Source organism: Symsagittifera roscoffensis, chromosome 4 (genome assembly GCF_963678635.1).
Source record: "Symsagittifera roscoffensis chromosome 4, txSymRosc1.1, whole genome shotgun sequence".
NCBI classification, from domain to species: Eukaryota; Metazoa; Xenacoelomorpha; order Acoela; family Convolutidae; genus Symsagittifera; species Symsagittifera roscoffensis.
In genome coordinates, this window is record NC_087065.1 from 67,631,705 (window position 1) to 67,647,045 (window position 15,341).

At 35.4% G+C, this 15,341-nt stretch overlaps 2 protein-coding genes across 3 annotated transcripts in view; both read left to right on the forward strand.

The window, feature by feature from the left end:
* The window catches only part of LOC134843987 (uncharacterized), a 46,606-nt gene that overhangs the window by 1,081 nt on the left and 30,184 nt on the right, over positions 1–15,341 (forward strand). The window lies entirely within an intron of this gene.
* Positions 1,856–14,675, forward strand: LOC134843986 (extended synaptotagmin-3-like). 2 transcript variants are annotated; one of them, XM_063860411.1, is made up of 6 exons: positions 1,856–2,119; positions 2,510–2,917; positions 7,662–7,799; positions 8,287–8,429; positions 10,251–10,485; positions 13,438–14,675. In XM_063860411.1, the coding sequence occupies exons 1-6, from the start codon at positions 1,858–1,860 to the stop codon at positions 13,860–13,862; spliced, it is 1,611 nt and encodes a 536-aa protein (XP_063716481.1). In that variant the 5' UTR covers positions 1,856–1,857; the 3' UTR covers positions 13,863–14,675. The 2 variants fall into 2 exon arrangements, with proteins under 2 accessions (XP_063716481.1, XP_063716482.1); XM_063860412.1 differs by lacking the exon at positions 7,662–7,799 and having other exon boundaries at positions 13,438–14,674.

Consider the following 15,341-nt stretch of genomic DNA (forward strand, 5'->3'; position numbering starts at 1 on the left):
TTGCCTAAGGGAAGAGCTATAGACTTAGGAAAAGTCACTTTTTTGGCCTTTTTTCAAATCTTTCCGATTTCCTCAAAAACTACCCGTCCAGATTTGGGATTAAGGGTTTAATCGATAGACCAGGTTGTAGGAAACTCCCCTGCCCAAGCGGCTGGTCCCTAATTTGCTAAGGGGAAGAGCTATAGACTTAGGAAAAGTCAACTTTTTTGATTTTTTTGCCTATTTTTTCGGAAATTATCGATTTCCTCAGAAACTACCCATCCAGATTTGGAATTAAGGGTTTAATCGATAGACCAGGTTGTAGGAAACTCCCCCGCACAAGTGGCTGGTCCTTAACTTGCCTAGGGGAAGAGCTATAGACTTAGGAAAAGTCACTTTTTTGACTTTTTTGGCCTTTTTTCAAATCTTTCCGATTTCCTCAAAAACTACCCATCCAGATTTGGGATTAAGAGTTTAATCGATAGACCAGGTTGTAGGAAACTCCCCTGCCCAAGCGGTTGGTCCCTAATTTGCTAAGGGGAAGAGCTATAGACTTAGGAAAAGTCAACTTTTTTGATTTTTTTGCCTATTTTTTCGGAAATTATCGATTTCCTCAGAAACTACCCATCCAGATTTGGAATTAAGGGTTTAATCGATAGACCAGGTTGTAGGAACCCCCCCTACACAAACGGCTCGTCCCTAATTTGTCTAGGGGAAGAGCTATTCATTTAGGAATAGTCAATTTTTCGGTTTTTAGGCCATTTTTTCAAACTTTTTCGATTTCTTCAAAAACTACCCATCCAGATTTGGGATTAAGAGTTTAATCGATAGACCAGGTTGTAGGAAACTCCCCTGCTCAAGCGGCTGGTCCCTAATTTGCTAAGGGGAAGAGCTATAGACTTAGGAAAAGTCAACTTTTTTGATTTTTTTGCCTATTTTTTCGGAAATTATCGATTTCCTCAGAAACTACCCATCCAGATTTGGAATTAAGGGTTTAATCGATAGACCAGGTTGTAGGAAACTCCCCCGCACAAGCGGCTGGTCCTTAACTTGCCTAGGGGAAGAGCTATAGACTTAGGAAAAGTCACTTTTTTGACTTTTTTGGCCTTTTTTCAAATCTTTCCGATTTCCTCAAAAACTACCCGTCCAGATTTGGGATTAAGGGTTTAATCGATAGACCAGGTTGTAGGAACCCCCCCCCCCTACACAAACGGCTCGTCCCTAATTTGTCTAGGGGAAGAGCTATACACTTAGGAATAGTCAATTTTTCGGTTTTTAGGCCATTTTTTCAAACTTTTTCGATTTCTTCAAAAACTACCCATCCAGATTTGCATAATGAATGCATAAGCTTCTCTTTCACTTTTTTTGCGTAGGAAGGGCGCTATCGACTTGAGAAACCTGAAATTTTAAAACAATTTTAAAATAATCAATATTAAAATAATCAAACAGGTCTCTCCAGCTTTCAGCTGGGCCCCTAGTCAGTATGCTGAAAGAATTTTAAATGCGGAACTTTTAAGGGGGATATAATAGGTTCGAGTTCATCGATTAATGGAAGTTTGGTACAAATTTACTTGTTTGGTCCCGTGAGAAAACTAGTTAAGTTGATTGGTCCCGCCTAATTACTAAAAACAAAAGCAAGCGCGGGATTCGAATCTCACTGGGCCTGGATTACAAAATTCGTATCCGCTAAGCTATAACTAAGCCAGTTGTGTCATCAAGATAGAGAAATTAAGATGCTTAATGTGTGAATTAATCCAAATACTATATACTTAAATTTTTGTTAAGGACCACAGCAGTTTTGAGGGACTAAACAAGTACCGGAAGTAAACTAGTACCGGAAGTTTTTTATTCGTTTCACTTTGAATATTTAAGAAAAAAATGGCCGAAAAAGAACCGGTAATTGAAGAGAAGGAGGTCCATGGAGAGGAACTTATCAACTTAATTGTTGCAAGACTATGGAAACATTTAGAAGTTTATCTTAACCAAGAAGAAATAAAAGAGAAGGTTATGGCAGCAACCGACAATTTCGTCGAACTGAGAAAAGTAAAATTATGGGATCCTATGGTTCTTCTCCAGGCGAAAGTATTGAAAAGACCGTGGCACTTGAATCCCGCCGATGAGTCTATTGTCTTCGAATTTGGTCGGTAGATTTATCTATTCAGTTCATCAAATGGCTTCTGATCTGTTAAGTGGGTTTTAAAATCCATACAAGAAATCTCTCAGATTAAGGCAAAAATTTCAAATACAGAAAAATCTATCAAATTAGCGCGATGAAAATTTTTTAATAAACGTTCATATCAACCCTACAATTTCCCTTCCAAATCAAATTAGGGGGGAGAAAATCAATTAACTTTGATAATAGCCTATATTCATTCAAAATTAAGCGTTTTACTTAAAAAATTGAATAGAAACAATAATGTAAGCAATTACCAACAATACAAACGCAATCCCGCATACAAAAATGTAGAAACCGTTCAATAATAACCGTTCCAAGCCTTCAATAATAACATTGTTAATTTATGTTTTTCAGAAGCAGATTTCAAGAATATCGAAGTTTTGCTCGCTGACGCAAAAGTTGGAATTCCATTCGGGTTGGAGGTGTCGTTTAGATGCACAATCAGAGTTACATTGAATCATCTGACTTCGGATTTCCTGCCTCTGTATGAAGCTGTAACCATGTACTTCACTGAAGACCCAAAACTCCATTTCAATTTTCTCGACGCCGGAAACGTCTTAGACATGCCTGGTCTGAAGGGGAAACTGAACAGCATAACAAGAGACACGATGAACTCATTGCTCGTTTATCCAAACAGACTGGCGTTCAAAATGAACCGAGACGTGGAACTCTCGAGGTACCAGTTCCCATTACCTATAGGACTGCTACGTGTTCAGGTGGCACAAATCGAGAAGCTCAGTGACAACCACGAGGCATTTGGAAGTGAGTGAATTATTCCTGTTTGATAAAAACAGGTATCGTGAAAATATATGGGAATTTTATTAAAATTTTATTATCATTATTTTTTTTATTAGTACTTTTTGAGACGCTTTGTAAAATTTTTTCACTTTTATGCAAAAAATGTAGTTCTCAAAAACTACTCTATCGATGGTACCATTGGGAAGTCCGCCCACTACCCTGTGTGCAGGGTGGCCACTTGGTATCTTTTTAGATACTGGTATCTAAAAGTCACTATTTGGTATCTTTTTTTACGTAAGTATCTATTTTCAGACGTGAATGGGAAAGTGCAGGGCAACCAGGACTCTCAACAATTTTTGGATTTGTTGCGAAATATTTTCGATCAATTTTCAACTTTTCCCCCAGTTTTTTTGTGTCCTAAAAAAAAAGGTCGTCGGACCTAAAAAAAAAAGGTCGTCGGACCTAAAAAAAAAAAAGGTCGTCGGACCTAAAAAAGGTCGTCGGCTGCCAAGGTCTGTACTGTAGACACCCTGACTGAATGAGGTATCTTTTTTATTCCCAACCAAGTGGCCACCCTGCCTGTGTGCAAGCGTAATTCCCTAGGCTATTTCTTACAACGCTTTCTACAGCCTTCGAAGTGTGTGCGTGGATTTTTGACCTATTTTTCTGGATTTTTGACATTTTCTAGAAAACTAACTTTCCAAATCTCTGATTTTGAATTCAATGGATAGAACATGTTGTGGGAAGCTCCCCTGCGCAAGCGGCTACGCCCAATTTTTTTTACACTATAAGTTATGGCCCTCAGAAAAGTCAAATTTGAGATTTTTTGACAGTTTTTTGATTTTTTTTCTCTGAAACTACTCACCCAAATCTGAAGTTGTGGTTCCAATTGGTAGAACGGGTTGTGAGAATTTCCCCTGCATGAACAATTACGTCCAATTTATTTAAACGAAAATTATGACCCTCGGAAACAGTCAAATTTATGGTTTTTTGACCATGTTTCGATTTGTCCCGAAAACTACCATCCAAAATCTGAGGTTTTAGGTTCAATTAAAAGATAAAGGTTTGAGCAAAGTTCTCTTGTGTAAGCGCTCACGTCTAAATTTTCTATCAAAAAAGTTATCTCCTTCAGAAAAGTCAATGTTTTGATTTCTTGTCCGTTCTTTGACACTTTGATTTCTCGAAAACAACTCAATCTGCTATTAATTGTTAAATCGAGGCAACAGGTTGTCGGAAGCTTCCGTGCATTAGAGTCTACGCCTTGAAGTTTGTGCCAAAAAAGTTTTTGTATCTGGGAAAATTCCAAAATCAGTAAAATTTTTCACTCATTTTTCAATAAAGCAACAACTAAGGTTTTGGATGAAGCTCAATTTTTAAAAATTTTTTGAAAGTACCTACGTCATCCCGGATCAGTACAATAATGTCAAAATTATCAAACAGGCACCTCCAGCTATAGCTGGGCCTCTAGTTTATTATACGAAAAGTTTTCAATGTTCTGATATAAAATATATTCTTAACTATGTTTAAGAAAATTTTACTGCAAAGTATCAACTTTGTTCATTTTATCGAATATCACAAGAAACGTTTGATCTGAAATAGAACGCTGGTTCTGAAACAATTTAAAATTTTCTAGATAGTCGACAAAAAAATTTGATTTTGTATAATTATGTTTGATTTAAGTTGATTTTTTTCGCTTAAATGGGTGCGGTTACTGCTAGATTGACTTGGTTACCTGATTGTGCGTTGGTTGAAATGCGAGAGTACATTACTCTGCTTTTTGTGTGTTTCATAGAGAGCGTAAAAAGTCGAATTTCAATATTTTATTGCACTAACTTTCCTGTGACAGTTTGTTTTCAGCTCAACCGTGTCCGCTTAGTTGCCGCTCGGTTAATGATTTTGGATGCTAAAATAGCGGCGATGATTGTTTTCCTTGGCGTATCTTGCGATTTTTTTTTTTTGAAAATTCAATATTTTTTTTCGACTTGGTTGCTTCCATCTCATTTTCTGTCTGCTAATTTAAAATGCTATCGAAAGCTTCGACATTTTGTGAAATGCATTGTTGCCTTTTTTTAAACTTTCTTTAATTTAACGTGCGAGAGCTTTCCTTACAAAACCGAAGGAAATTGACCTTGCTTAATTATGGAACCTCAATCTATTTTAGACCCCTACTATTTTGGCCTAGGGTAGAAGCACACGTCTTTTGAACATAAGACTTCGAGGACCGATCAGAACTCGTTTTTCTTCAATATGTGTAGGAAAAGTTGGATTGTAGGTTTTTTTGCTATCTAAATTTATCATCATTTTTCGACTGATTTTAACAACTTAATTGTAATTGATAGTCGTTCTTTTCATGTAAGTCTACCCGCTCTGATTTTCTTAAATATTAGTTTTTCGATTAAATTCGATCGGTTTATGATATATGAATTTTTTATCGCAATAATTCTATCGGCTCATGTGTTATCTGCCAACGTATTGTAGGCTTGAATCCCGATCCGTAATTGATTTTAAATGCTTATGTAAGGGCGATGGTTGTTTTGACATGTTGTATCAAATTGAACATGTTTGGAGACGAATGTGAGTTTTTTCGAACTTATTTGAAATTGTTTCTTACATTTTCTCTGCTTACCTGAAATTAAAAACAAAGCGTTATTGTAATTAGCAAATTAGGGGCCTTTTACGCGATTTTCTTTGTTCTATTTACACAAGCAAAGCTTGTGTTAAAGCATGAACTCTCTTTTTTCCAACCTTAGTCGCAAATATTGTTGCGACCCAAATATTGTTGCGACAAAATGTGTTCATTTTGATCAATAAATAGCTATTAAGTACAGCCAATGCTAAGGATATTAACAGTGACTATTATATTACAAATAGCACTTTAGCTTTAAGGTATCATGAATCTGTAGCGTAGAGGTAGGGAAGGAGACCCGCAACAAAATAAGAGGGTTCGAACCTGGGCAGGGTCGGATATTTTTAATGAATTTTTTTTTCGTATACTAGTTAAAATGCGTACGCTCTATAAATTGAGGCATGTTAGTTGGTAATTTTTTTCTCAAATTGACTGGTACAGCTAATGCGTCATAATTGGCTTGCGTCACTTAGCAAATATGTAGACTCATAATTGACGTGCGTCACTTAAGAAATTTTTGGACTCAAAGTTTTGCTCATTCAGTATTTCCCTGTAGCGTTATCGGTCATATTTTTGCTTGTGTATGCGAAGCACAGTTTCGCCTCTTTGTAGATTTTAAGTGGCAATTTAATTCGGCTCAAAAAAGTCCAATTTATGCAATTTTTGCCATTTCAGTTAGTTTATAGACGAGAATTATGTCACGTTACAATTTACGCAGCGCGTGGAACAAGAATTTATTAAAATGAAAAAACTGTTTTTTTTTAATTTAAATGAATATCTGCAATGTAAAGTTTCTGATTTAAAAGTATCTCCATTGTACAGGTTCTCACTTAAATTCATTCGTATCCTTGCAGTTTTTCCTCAACTAGGCGAACGTTAACAAAATTCTCAAAAGTGGTTCATGCTCAAATTTGGTTTTTCGTGGTTTGTTATTTGATTATTTTCTATAGTCCAATTCATTTGTTCAAAGGGAGGCAAATCACTTTATCCAATTAAAAAAGGCGCGAATAAAATTACTTTCTTTTTTGCAAGTGAATTTTAATTTCAGATTTCCCTGCAGATTAGGAAAAATTTCTCTTCATCCAGTTTTCTCAAATTGATCCGGGTTAATTTAATGAAAAAGGGGCTAATATGTATTTTTTTTTAATTCAAAGAGTGATTTATATTTTTTCGATTTTTGAAAGTTCAAATTGAATCAACCTTTTGTTGGGTTTTTTGATAATTTGCCTCTTTTCCAACTGTCTGTTGACTTTGTTATTGTTAAAATTTGTTCTGGCTCAAATGTACTTTTTCGAAGCTAGACTTTTGTTATAAGGGAGGCAAACGCCATTATTGAACAGCAAAAAGTTAAAGGTCACGAAAAAGGTGATCGACTTCTAGTTTCGAAAAATATGTTTGTTTTTCAGATTCCCAGCGAAATGAAAACTTTACTTATTTAACCAGTTTTCTCAAAGTAGGTTAGTTTTATGAAAAAAATGCCAATTTTATATTGTTTTAGAAATTCAAAGAGCTTTAGGGGCATCTATTTTTTTTTAAATTCGAAAGTTGAGATTTTTTCAAAAAATTATTCATCCATTTTTTTCTGTTTACTTGCGTTTATTTACTCTTTTCCAACTGTCTGTTTAACCGTGGACAAGAATTTTTCGGTTGAATTCAAACATTTGAAATTATATTGCACCATACCCAGAAATATGTTTGCACGAAGAAATTAGCTTGATCCAAGTGAGGTAGAGGGTGTGCAAGATATATTAATCGTACCTTGTTTAAAGGAACTATGCAAGCGGACCGATCTTAATTTTCAGTTAGCACATGTAAGTATCGCAATACTTACATGTGCTAAATTAAGTTTGCAATGCTCCACATAAGTTCTGATTGAGTTTATTTTTCGAGTTTCCAATCACGACTGAAAGAGCTTCAAAAGAATGCAACTAACGATGCAACAGACGCAGTTTTTTTCTGAAAAAAATAATTGCGAGCTTCACAATAACTACCTTGATTTCTCACGTGATGTAAATCTGTATTTTGAATTCAGCGTTTCTGTGTAAGTTGTCTTTGGTTGTTTTACAATTCTGTCCATCTGTCTTTCTTCTGTCTGCTGTATTATGTCATTTTTGGGTGTGGTAGTTTGCATGTTCTGTTCAGAGTTCCGTCGGTTGCAGAAGAGCTTTCGGCGTGGCGTCAATTTCCTCGTGTTCTATTGGCTCACCTCTGCCCATTTCTTCCGCAGGGTTTTCTCCTTTCCCACTTTCTCTGTGGAGAAGTCTTTGTCAAAGTACACAGGTATGCATGCAGTCCATACCATTCTACCTTCTCTTATGCGGGTCTGGGTTTTTGTAATGCAGTCTTTGTTTGTTTTTTGATTGGGTTTCAAATATTGGGTTTTTAATTAGTTCTCGGGTGTTTGATTTTATGAAGCCACAAGCATAAGCGATGAGTAATGTTATATTAAGGTTGCGCTATAGGATTGTGCTCGCAAATTCGCAATGCAAAGTACGTAAAGCAGAAGTTTTGTCTGATACTCTTTGATAAACTTTGTAATACTACAGTTTACGGTGATATGGCTTCAGTGATGATGACGCATTGCCTGGATTCCTAGTTTGTCTAAAGCGTAGAGCCATAAAACTTAAAAAAAGCTGAAGAACATGAAAAAGAAAATATATTCCCAAATGTCTGTCATGTTTTTGAACTGTCTGTTGTCATAAAACAAAAAAACGTGATAGGAGTTGTTTATCAGTCATGTTTTGAACTGACTGTTGTGACCTTTCAGCGCCTGACTTCTTCTACCGTCTGTCCTGTGTGTATGGCCGTTTCAAATCAGAAGTGGTGGAGTCCAAGACTAAAGAGGGCGACACTGAGTGGAAACAGACGGTGGACATTCTGGTCACAGAGCCAGACTTGGAATACCTGAAGGTGAGAGAAGCAGTAGTACACAATTAGGGACTCGTCCCCCTGTCTACTAGATATAAAAATGAGCTTAACAGTGTGACTATTGACTTGATGAAAATGTGTATGAGGACAAAATTTGACTGTAATTTGGTAAATGACCCGCTGGCCAATTTTCATGAATATTGGAAAAGGTTCACAAAGGTTGAAAATATAAAGTTTTACTGGTGGTTATGGGTGAGGGGGTGGTGGATCCAAATAGATGAGTGTTGGTGAAGTGGATAACTATCCGCAATTTCTCTGTTGAAATGTCAGTGCTTTTTGCTTGAAGGTGAGACAGCAATAATCAGACGATAGATGTAACAAAAATTGCAGTTTTAAGCAGGGTCATAACAGCGGATCCCTCTAAACAGCTGAACAGCTTGCGTGTTTGTTGATTCACTCATGGATAAATTGTCTCAATTTTATTAAACCAAATTTAAATCACCGTCTGCCAACGTCGTTCTCGTCTATTCACAGTTTTCTTCGCGTCATCCCATTGAAGTGAAGAAAAAAATGCTTCATAAACTACACAATTTGGCTGGCAAAACATAGGCAACACTGTTAAACTGATCTGTGTGGCTGCTTAGAGAGTGTTTTCCAGGAATGGGTTGATTTGCTGAATTGAAGGCAAAATAAACTAGTTTGAGCTGCGGCTCTAAAGTTCCTGGCTAGAGGAAAGCTAATCAAATTTAATATTTCAAGTTTGAAGAGGCCTAAAATTGCTTTTCAACTTCAAAAGGTTAATCATAATCCAAAAGGTCACCAGAACAATTGCACCAAAAATCCGAATTTTGGATATTAAAATAGAATTTTTCCGGGAAAAAAAAACAGAATTTTACCGAGAAAATATATTCTGGCTAAGCTGAATTATCTGAATGAAGTTGATCGAAACTGTATTTCAAACTCTTGTTTTCAGTAAGTTTGTTATTTCAGGTTCCAGGTAAAGTTGCTCTTCAGCTTCAGAATTGTTGACTCATAAGTATTGAATCATTTTTTCAAATTATATTTAGACTCTAGATTAAATTATGCTTCGAGGCGATGCTATAGTAGTGAGTGAACAAATTGTTTATCAAATCCTGCTTATTTTTAATCAACATTCTTGGAGCTTGTAAATACACTTTTTGGCTCTTTTCCTTTTCCCCCCACCTCACTCAAACATGAACTTTATGGTCTAACGAGTGGTTTTACAAGGTTAATTATGATGACCAAATATGCTTGTTATGGCCTAATTAGTCTGCATGTCAATTTTTACGACAATCGGACAAAGTGAACAGTAACTTCAAATATAAAAGTTTGCAGGTGGGGGAAAAAAGGAAAAAGAGCCCACTTTTTTTACCCTTTGGAAGTTCCGATTCTGAAAAGTTCCGATTCTGAGTAAAAACGCATTTCCTTCTCGAAATTTGATAAGGAATTATTGATTTCTATTGTGATTTTTAGATAATTTGGAGAACGATTTTGGTTGCTAACTTTGATTGTTCAGTAGCTCTTTGATTGTTCAGTCTCAAATCCGCCCTTAGTTCGTCCGCATTGTCATATCCAGAGCTGGAATGGGGGGGGGGGGGGTTAAAAACTTTCGATAGTTTCGTGCGTTTTTTAAAGTCCAGCAAATGATATCTGAGCTTGCTGTTTGGCTATGTTTTACTAAAAAAATCCTGGCATTACTTCAAAGCTCAGAATTGTACCTTCATTGAGTATAAATAATAAATCAGCTTGAATTAACAAATTTTTTGACATGTGAAACGTTTTAATAGATAAAAAACTTGAATTTCAATTAAGTTTTGATTATGAATAGCCCGTTTTGATTAGATCAAAGTGTACGAAGAAGACGTGGTGTCTGATGACTTTGCAGGCGAAGTGTTCGTCCAAGATCTCAGGAACACAATCGCGCTTCCCTCCGCCGAAAAGAATGAGAGCGGTAAAGATGACTCATCGCTGACCAAGTTCAGGCTGAAGGGCGACAAAACGGGCGAAGCTACCATCTTCTTAGACTACATTTCATTCAATGAAAAGCTAATGGGCGAAGATGTTGTCCCAATCAAAAGTGAGTGATTGGTTCAAATCGTACATCTTTTATGGAGGTTGCAAATGAATTTTCGAATTGCCTTGACTGAAATATCGACTTGGCATATATCAGTTAAGCCTATAGCGCTCTGCTTTTTAATGTTCAACTAACTGACTTAGAAGAAGGATAATAGTATCTTAAACATGAAATTTCTGCTAATAATTGAATTGCAAGAAGATAAAACATTGAACTTCAATTCAAAAGACACATGACCTGTTTCAGTAAAGAAAAATTGAAAAAAAAGATAGGTTTCCAGACAAAATATATATCTCTGTAGGTTTGCCTGAAAGTTCGTATCCTAATTTTGATCAACCCTTGCAGATTTCTCTTCTAATTTATTTTTCTGGTTCAATTTTTTGATACTAATTCTTCTAGCGATAGCAAGTGTGTTGCAATCGGGTACTTCAAAGAATTCCTGCTCCCTTGTGTTGGAATACTACAAGATACATAATTACACAGTCTTAATTTAGCGAGCGTAGTGTAATACAACAACTGTTCTTTTTTTCCAGCCTAAGTTGCAAATATTGGTGCCATTTTTGGTAGCACCTTTAAGGTTTTTTGATAGCGTGTGCTTTGACATTCGATTCAAAATAAGTCAACACAGTTGATGCGTTTTTATGCGAATTTTCCAATTCAATATATCTTGCTTTTTCATTGAAATGCATAATATATAATTAATTTGGCTTTATGCTTCCCAATACATGCCAAGTTATGCTTTTAGTTTATTATATCCGAATTATTACATGCAAATTTTGTGTCTGTTTATATTTGTGACGGCTTTTTATGTACAACATTCGCAGTTTATTAACATATGTAGCTGCTCTTTTGTTGGATAGTGTTAGCAAATCTTCAAAGGCTTGTTGCGCAGATGCGAGGAGGTGCGACTACACATATCCTGGTCGTAGGTTCGAATCCGCCAAAGCAAAAGTTTCAAGGCTTATTTTAACTTTCCTTTATTTCATTGCTTACAGCTATTTTTTTTTTTCGTTTTCCCGTTTGTATTTTGAAGCGCAGCTTCGCCTCTGCTTTTCAGCAGGGCAGGATCTTGAATATTCTTCCTATTCGAAATTTGATTTTTTCAATGGTGGTTGTAATTATTGACTTGATCTGTTCAAGTTTGATTGTTTTGCGTGCAGCTTTTCATTTGTTTTCAAGTTAATTTTTTTCAAAGCTGGCTTTTTTCATTTTGGTAGTTTTTTTCGAATTTTTTTGATTTATTGTCTAATATCAGAACAAAACTTGTAGCCGGGAAAAAAAGTTGAGCTAAGTCACTGAATCTTTGCATGACGTGCAGTATGCATTAGGAAGCGCTAACATGCCCAAAGATTCAATTGAGACCACTGGTTGTGTTACACTGTAAGTTTGATATTTCAGTGCTCTTTTGAAATAGTATTTCAAATTTTTTCCTGGAAAATCTGATTAGGTGCCTATTGATTCTACAGTATGGAGTTATCTTCTGATCTAAAGCTTTTTTAAAACTAAAATAGAGTCATTTTGATTTGTTAACTAGCTGCGGTTTTGCACCATTTCTTTTTCTTTTTTATCATCTTATTGTTCCGACTTTCGATACGAAAGTAACGGAATATTTGTGCTCGGGGTGGGTTTTTTTTCTTCTGACAAATTTCACTTTTTAACTGGCCATTTTTGACGGAATATTTTTATATCATACGAAAGCTTTTGTTGTCATGGGCTCAAATTTGAAAAGATATTTCACCTGTTATCATTTTTCGTAAAGTTATGAGGGTTTAAAGCTTATCATTTTGGCCATTTTCACCAATTTGGGACAATTAACGCGCGATATATTTCGCGCTATTAACGCGTAAGCGGAGAGTTAATCCGTCTTATAAATCGTTCCAAATTGGTTGAAAGAAGCTTATTTGCCATCATTGATTTGTTACAAGGAGCGAAATCTATTGTTTTGTACTTAATATGAAGTGTGGGGGGATGATTTTCATCGAAAGTTTTTCAAATTTTAGAAAAAAAAGTTTTTCATTTATTTTATTTCATTTAATTTTTTTATGTTGTTAATGTTATTACTGCTCCATAAACGTTAAAAGGCAGTCGGAACTTTCAGGGCTTTGCCCTGATACGAGCAGTCTTGTTATTTTTTATTCGCATTTGTGTTTCGGTTTTTGCTACCTTGATTTAGTCATCTCCTGTTGCTTCAATTGAAAAAAGACAAAAGATTTTGTAGCTATTTACATGATTTTCTGTGTATATTTGCTCGATTTGTGTCGTATGTTTTACACGATAAATAGTGCACTTTTTACTCGAAAAAAAAAGAAATTTATCGTGTAAAAATTACTTGTAATCGTGTTAATCGTGCAAAAAAAGTTTTATTTTACACGATTTATGTAAAATAATTTTTTCGTACGTTTAACACGATTACTCCTGTGTGTTTTACGCGACAATTTTCCGGTTTTCGTATAAAAGTTACAGGAATTGTGTAAATCATTTATTTATTGTGTAAATCATACGAACCAAATCGCGCAAATTTACACGAAAAATCGTGTAAGTGGCCACAAAATCATGTCCCTTTTGTATCGATAAATCGTGGGAATGTGCACAATTTTTCGTGTGTTACAATTTTTCGAAGTTCGGGAGACGTAAGAACTTCGAGTTGCAAAACTTTGTTTTTTACAGTAATTTTTTTGTTGTAGGCTTAATAGGCGTCTGGATGTTGTTTTAATGCTGGCAATTGTTGTCCAAAACATGATTTTCCGAAATTGATTTTCATAGAGACTAAAGTATAAAAAAACTGTGTTATCCGACATTTTTTTGTCATAATTTAGCGACTTTGTTGTTTTGTCTCTTTTTTTAGTAAGCATGCGTGCCATGCTATGTTTGCAATGTATCGCAAAGAATGCGAGCCTGCTCTCTTCCTCTGTGATGACAATGCATTGGGTTTAGACCTTCTTGACTGTTTTTTAGCTATCCTTGACTCAGTTCCTCTGAGCAACCAGTTCTTTGTGAACTGTTACATCACAAAAGTAGAGACGAACGAGCTAGCGAAAGAAGATGAGCGTGAGGGCAGATCATTTGTATTCTACTGTCTCGAAGACGACGCCCAGATAAAGGACTTCAAGTCGTTCTCAGTTGATAAAAAGGGAGTCTACAAGGTCCCCATGGTCACACGAGTTCTGCTCAAATCTATGCCAGCAAAGTTAAATTTCGCGTTCTCAACTGACAAAGAGGAATTGAAAGAGTCGCAAATGGCGAAGTTTTCTCTGGACACAAATGACCTGGACCGGGATAACTTCGCTAAACGACAGTTGAGGGAGTTTGTCGTGGAAGGCGTGGGAACAATTTCGATGACATTGCAAGTCGCGACTCTGCAAAACGGAATGGGAAAGTAAACCCCTTAATCGACGAAACTGTGACTCCCATCATGTAAATGGATGTTATTTAAATTGCTTCATACAAAAATCCTACAAAAATTGCTTTTCAAAAAACAAAGAATGAATATGAAATTTTGCAATAGATGTAATTCAAATGCTTAGACAGTGCTTACTCAGATGTAGCGTGATGGTGTTTCTGGAACTGAAAATTAAAATCTAAAATTAATGGGATTTTGTTTTTTATTCTCTCCTATTTTTCCTAGTAAAAATCATTTTCCACCCATGTGAAGAACTAATTGAAAGAACAGCAAAGACGTGTTTTGTACTAAGAATTCCCCCCTTTTGCAATGATGGTTGGGAATATTTAACAAGATCCAAATAATGTTATGAGAGATCATGTTTTATTCATTATTATATATCAAAAGCTTCCATCAAATAAAGTGCTACTGAAAGAAAACTTTTTGCAGAAAACTTCACTGATTGAGGTTGTTCATTTATTTCAGTAGCAGTGAGATTTTCTGCAAAATGTTTTGTGCGGCAATGTTCGAATGCTGTTCTAATGTCCAATTAAAAGTGTCGCTCAAATTTGATTACGCTCAGTTTTTTGTAGCGGTTCAAGTTATGGTTTCTTGTTAAATTCATGTCAAATTTGTTTGCTAAAAAGAAATAGCGCTCTTCAATATATGCAAAGTTATGCTTTTATTTTTCAAGAGTCGATGAACGTAGTTCAGTCTCTTTTATAGGTCGCGATGATTTTTTTCATTTTTTTTTCAGGAAAAGCCGTTAAATTTGTTCAGGCCCAAAATTTACTTTTTCGCTGTTTGAAATTTCTTTTTAAGTTCACTTCATTGCCTTTATTAAATAGAAATCAAGCTCCGCTATCGAACAGCAAAAGTATAAAGGGCACGAAAAACGTGATCGACTTCTAGTTCGGAAAATGGAATTTACTTTTCAGATTACCCAGCTAAATAAAAGTTTTGCCTATTGATCCAGTTTATTCAAATTGGGTTATTTTTTTATCAATTAAGTGTCAATCATAAATTGTTCATGAAAGTCAAAGAGGTTTAACGCCATCTATTTTTTTTCTTAGATTTCGAAACAAAAAAATTAAGTCTCTTTTCCAACTGTCTATGTTTAATATAGAGAAAAACGGTACAATCTTTTTTTCGACAGCCCCTTAGCCTTTGCAATCAACATCTTCTGCCCTTGACATTTTTTGATAAAAGTTGTTCATCTGTTACTGCTTTTTTTATAATACTCCGTGAAGAACCAAGTTCTATATAAGGTTAAGTTTTATGTAAATAAAAAATATATACCGTGAAACTTTTGCGTTTAAAAAACCTTTTATAATTGACAATTTTATAATTAAAGTGAGCTTTGAGGGTTAGTACATATTTTGTCGCTCTCCTTGAGATCATTGACACTTTGCAAACGTTTTATTAGCTATGTGTGTTCATGTCAATTACCATCAAATATCAGAGTAAATGTTTCCTGTAT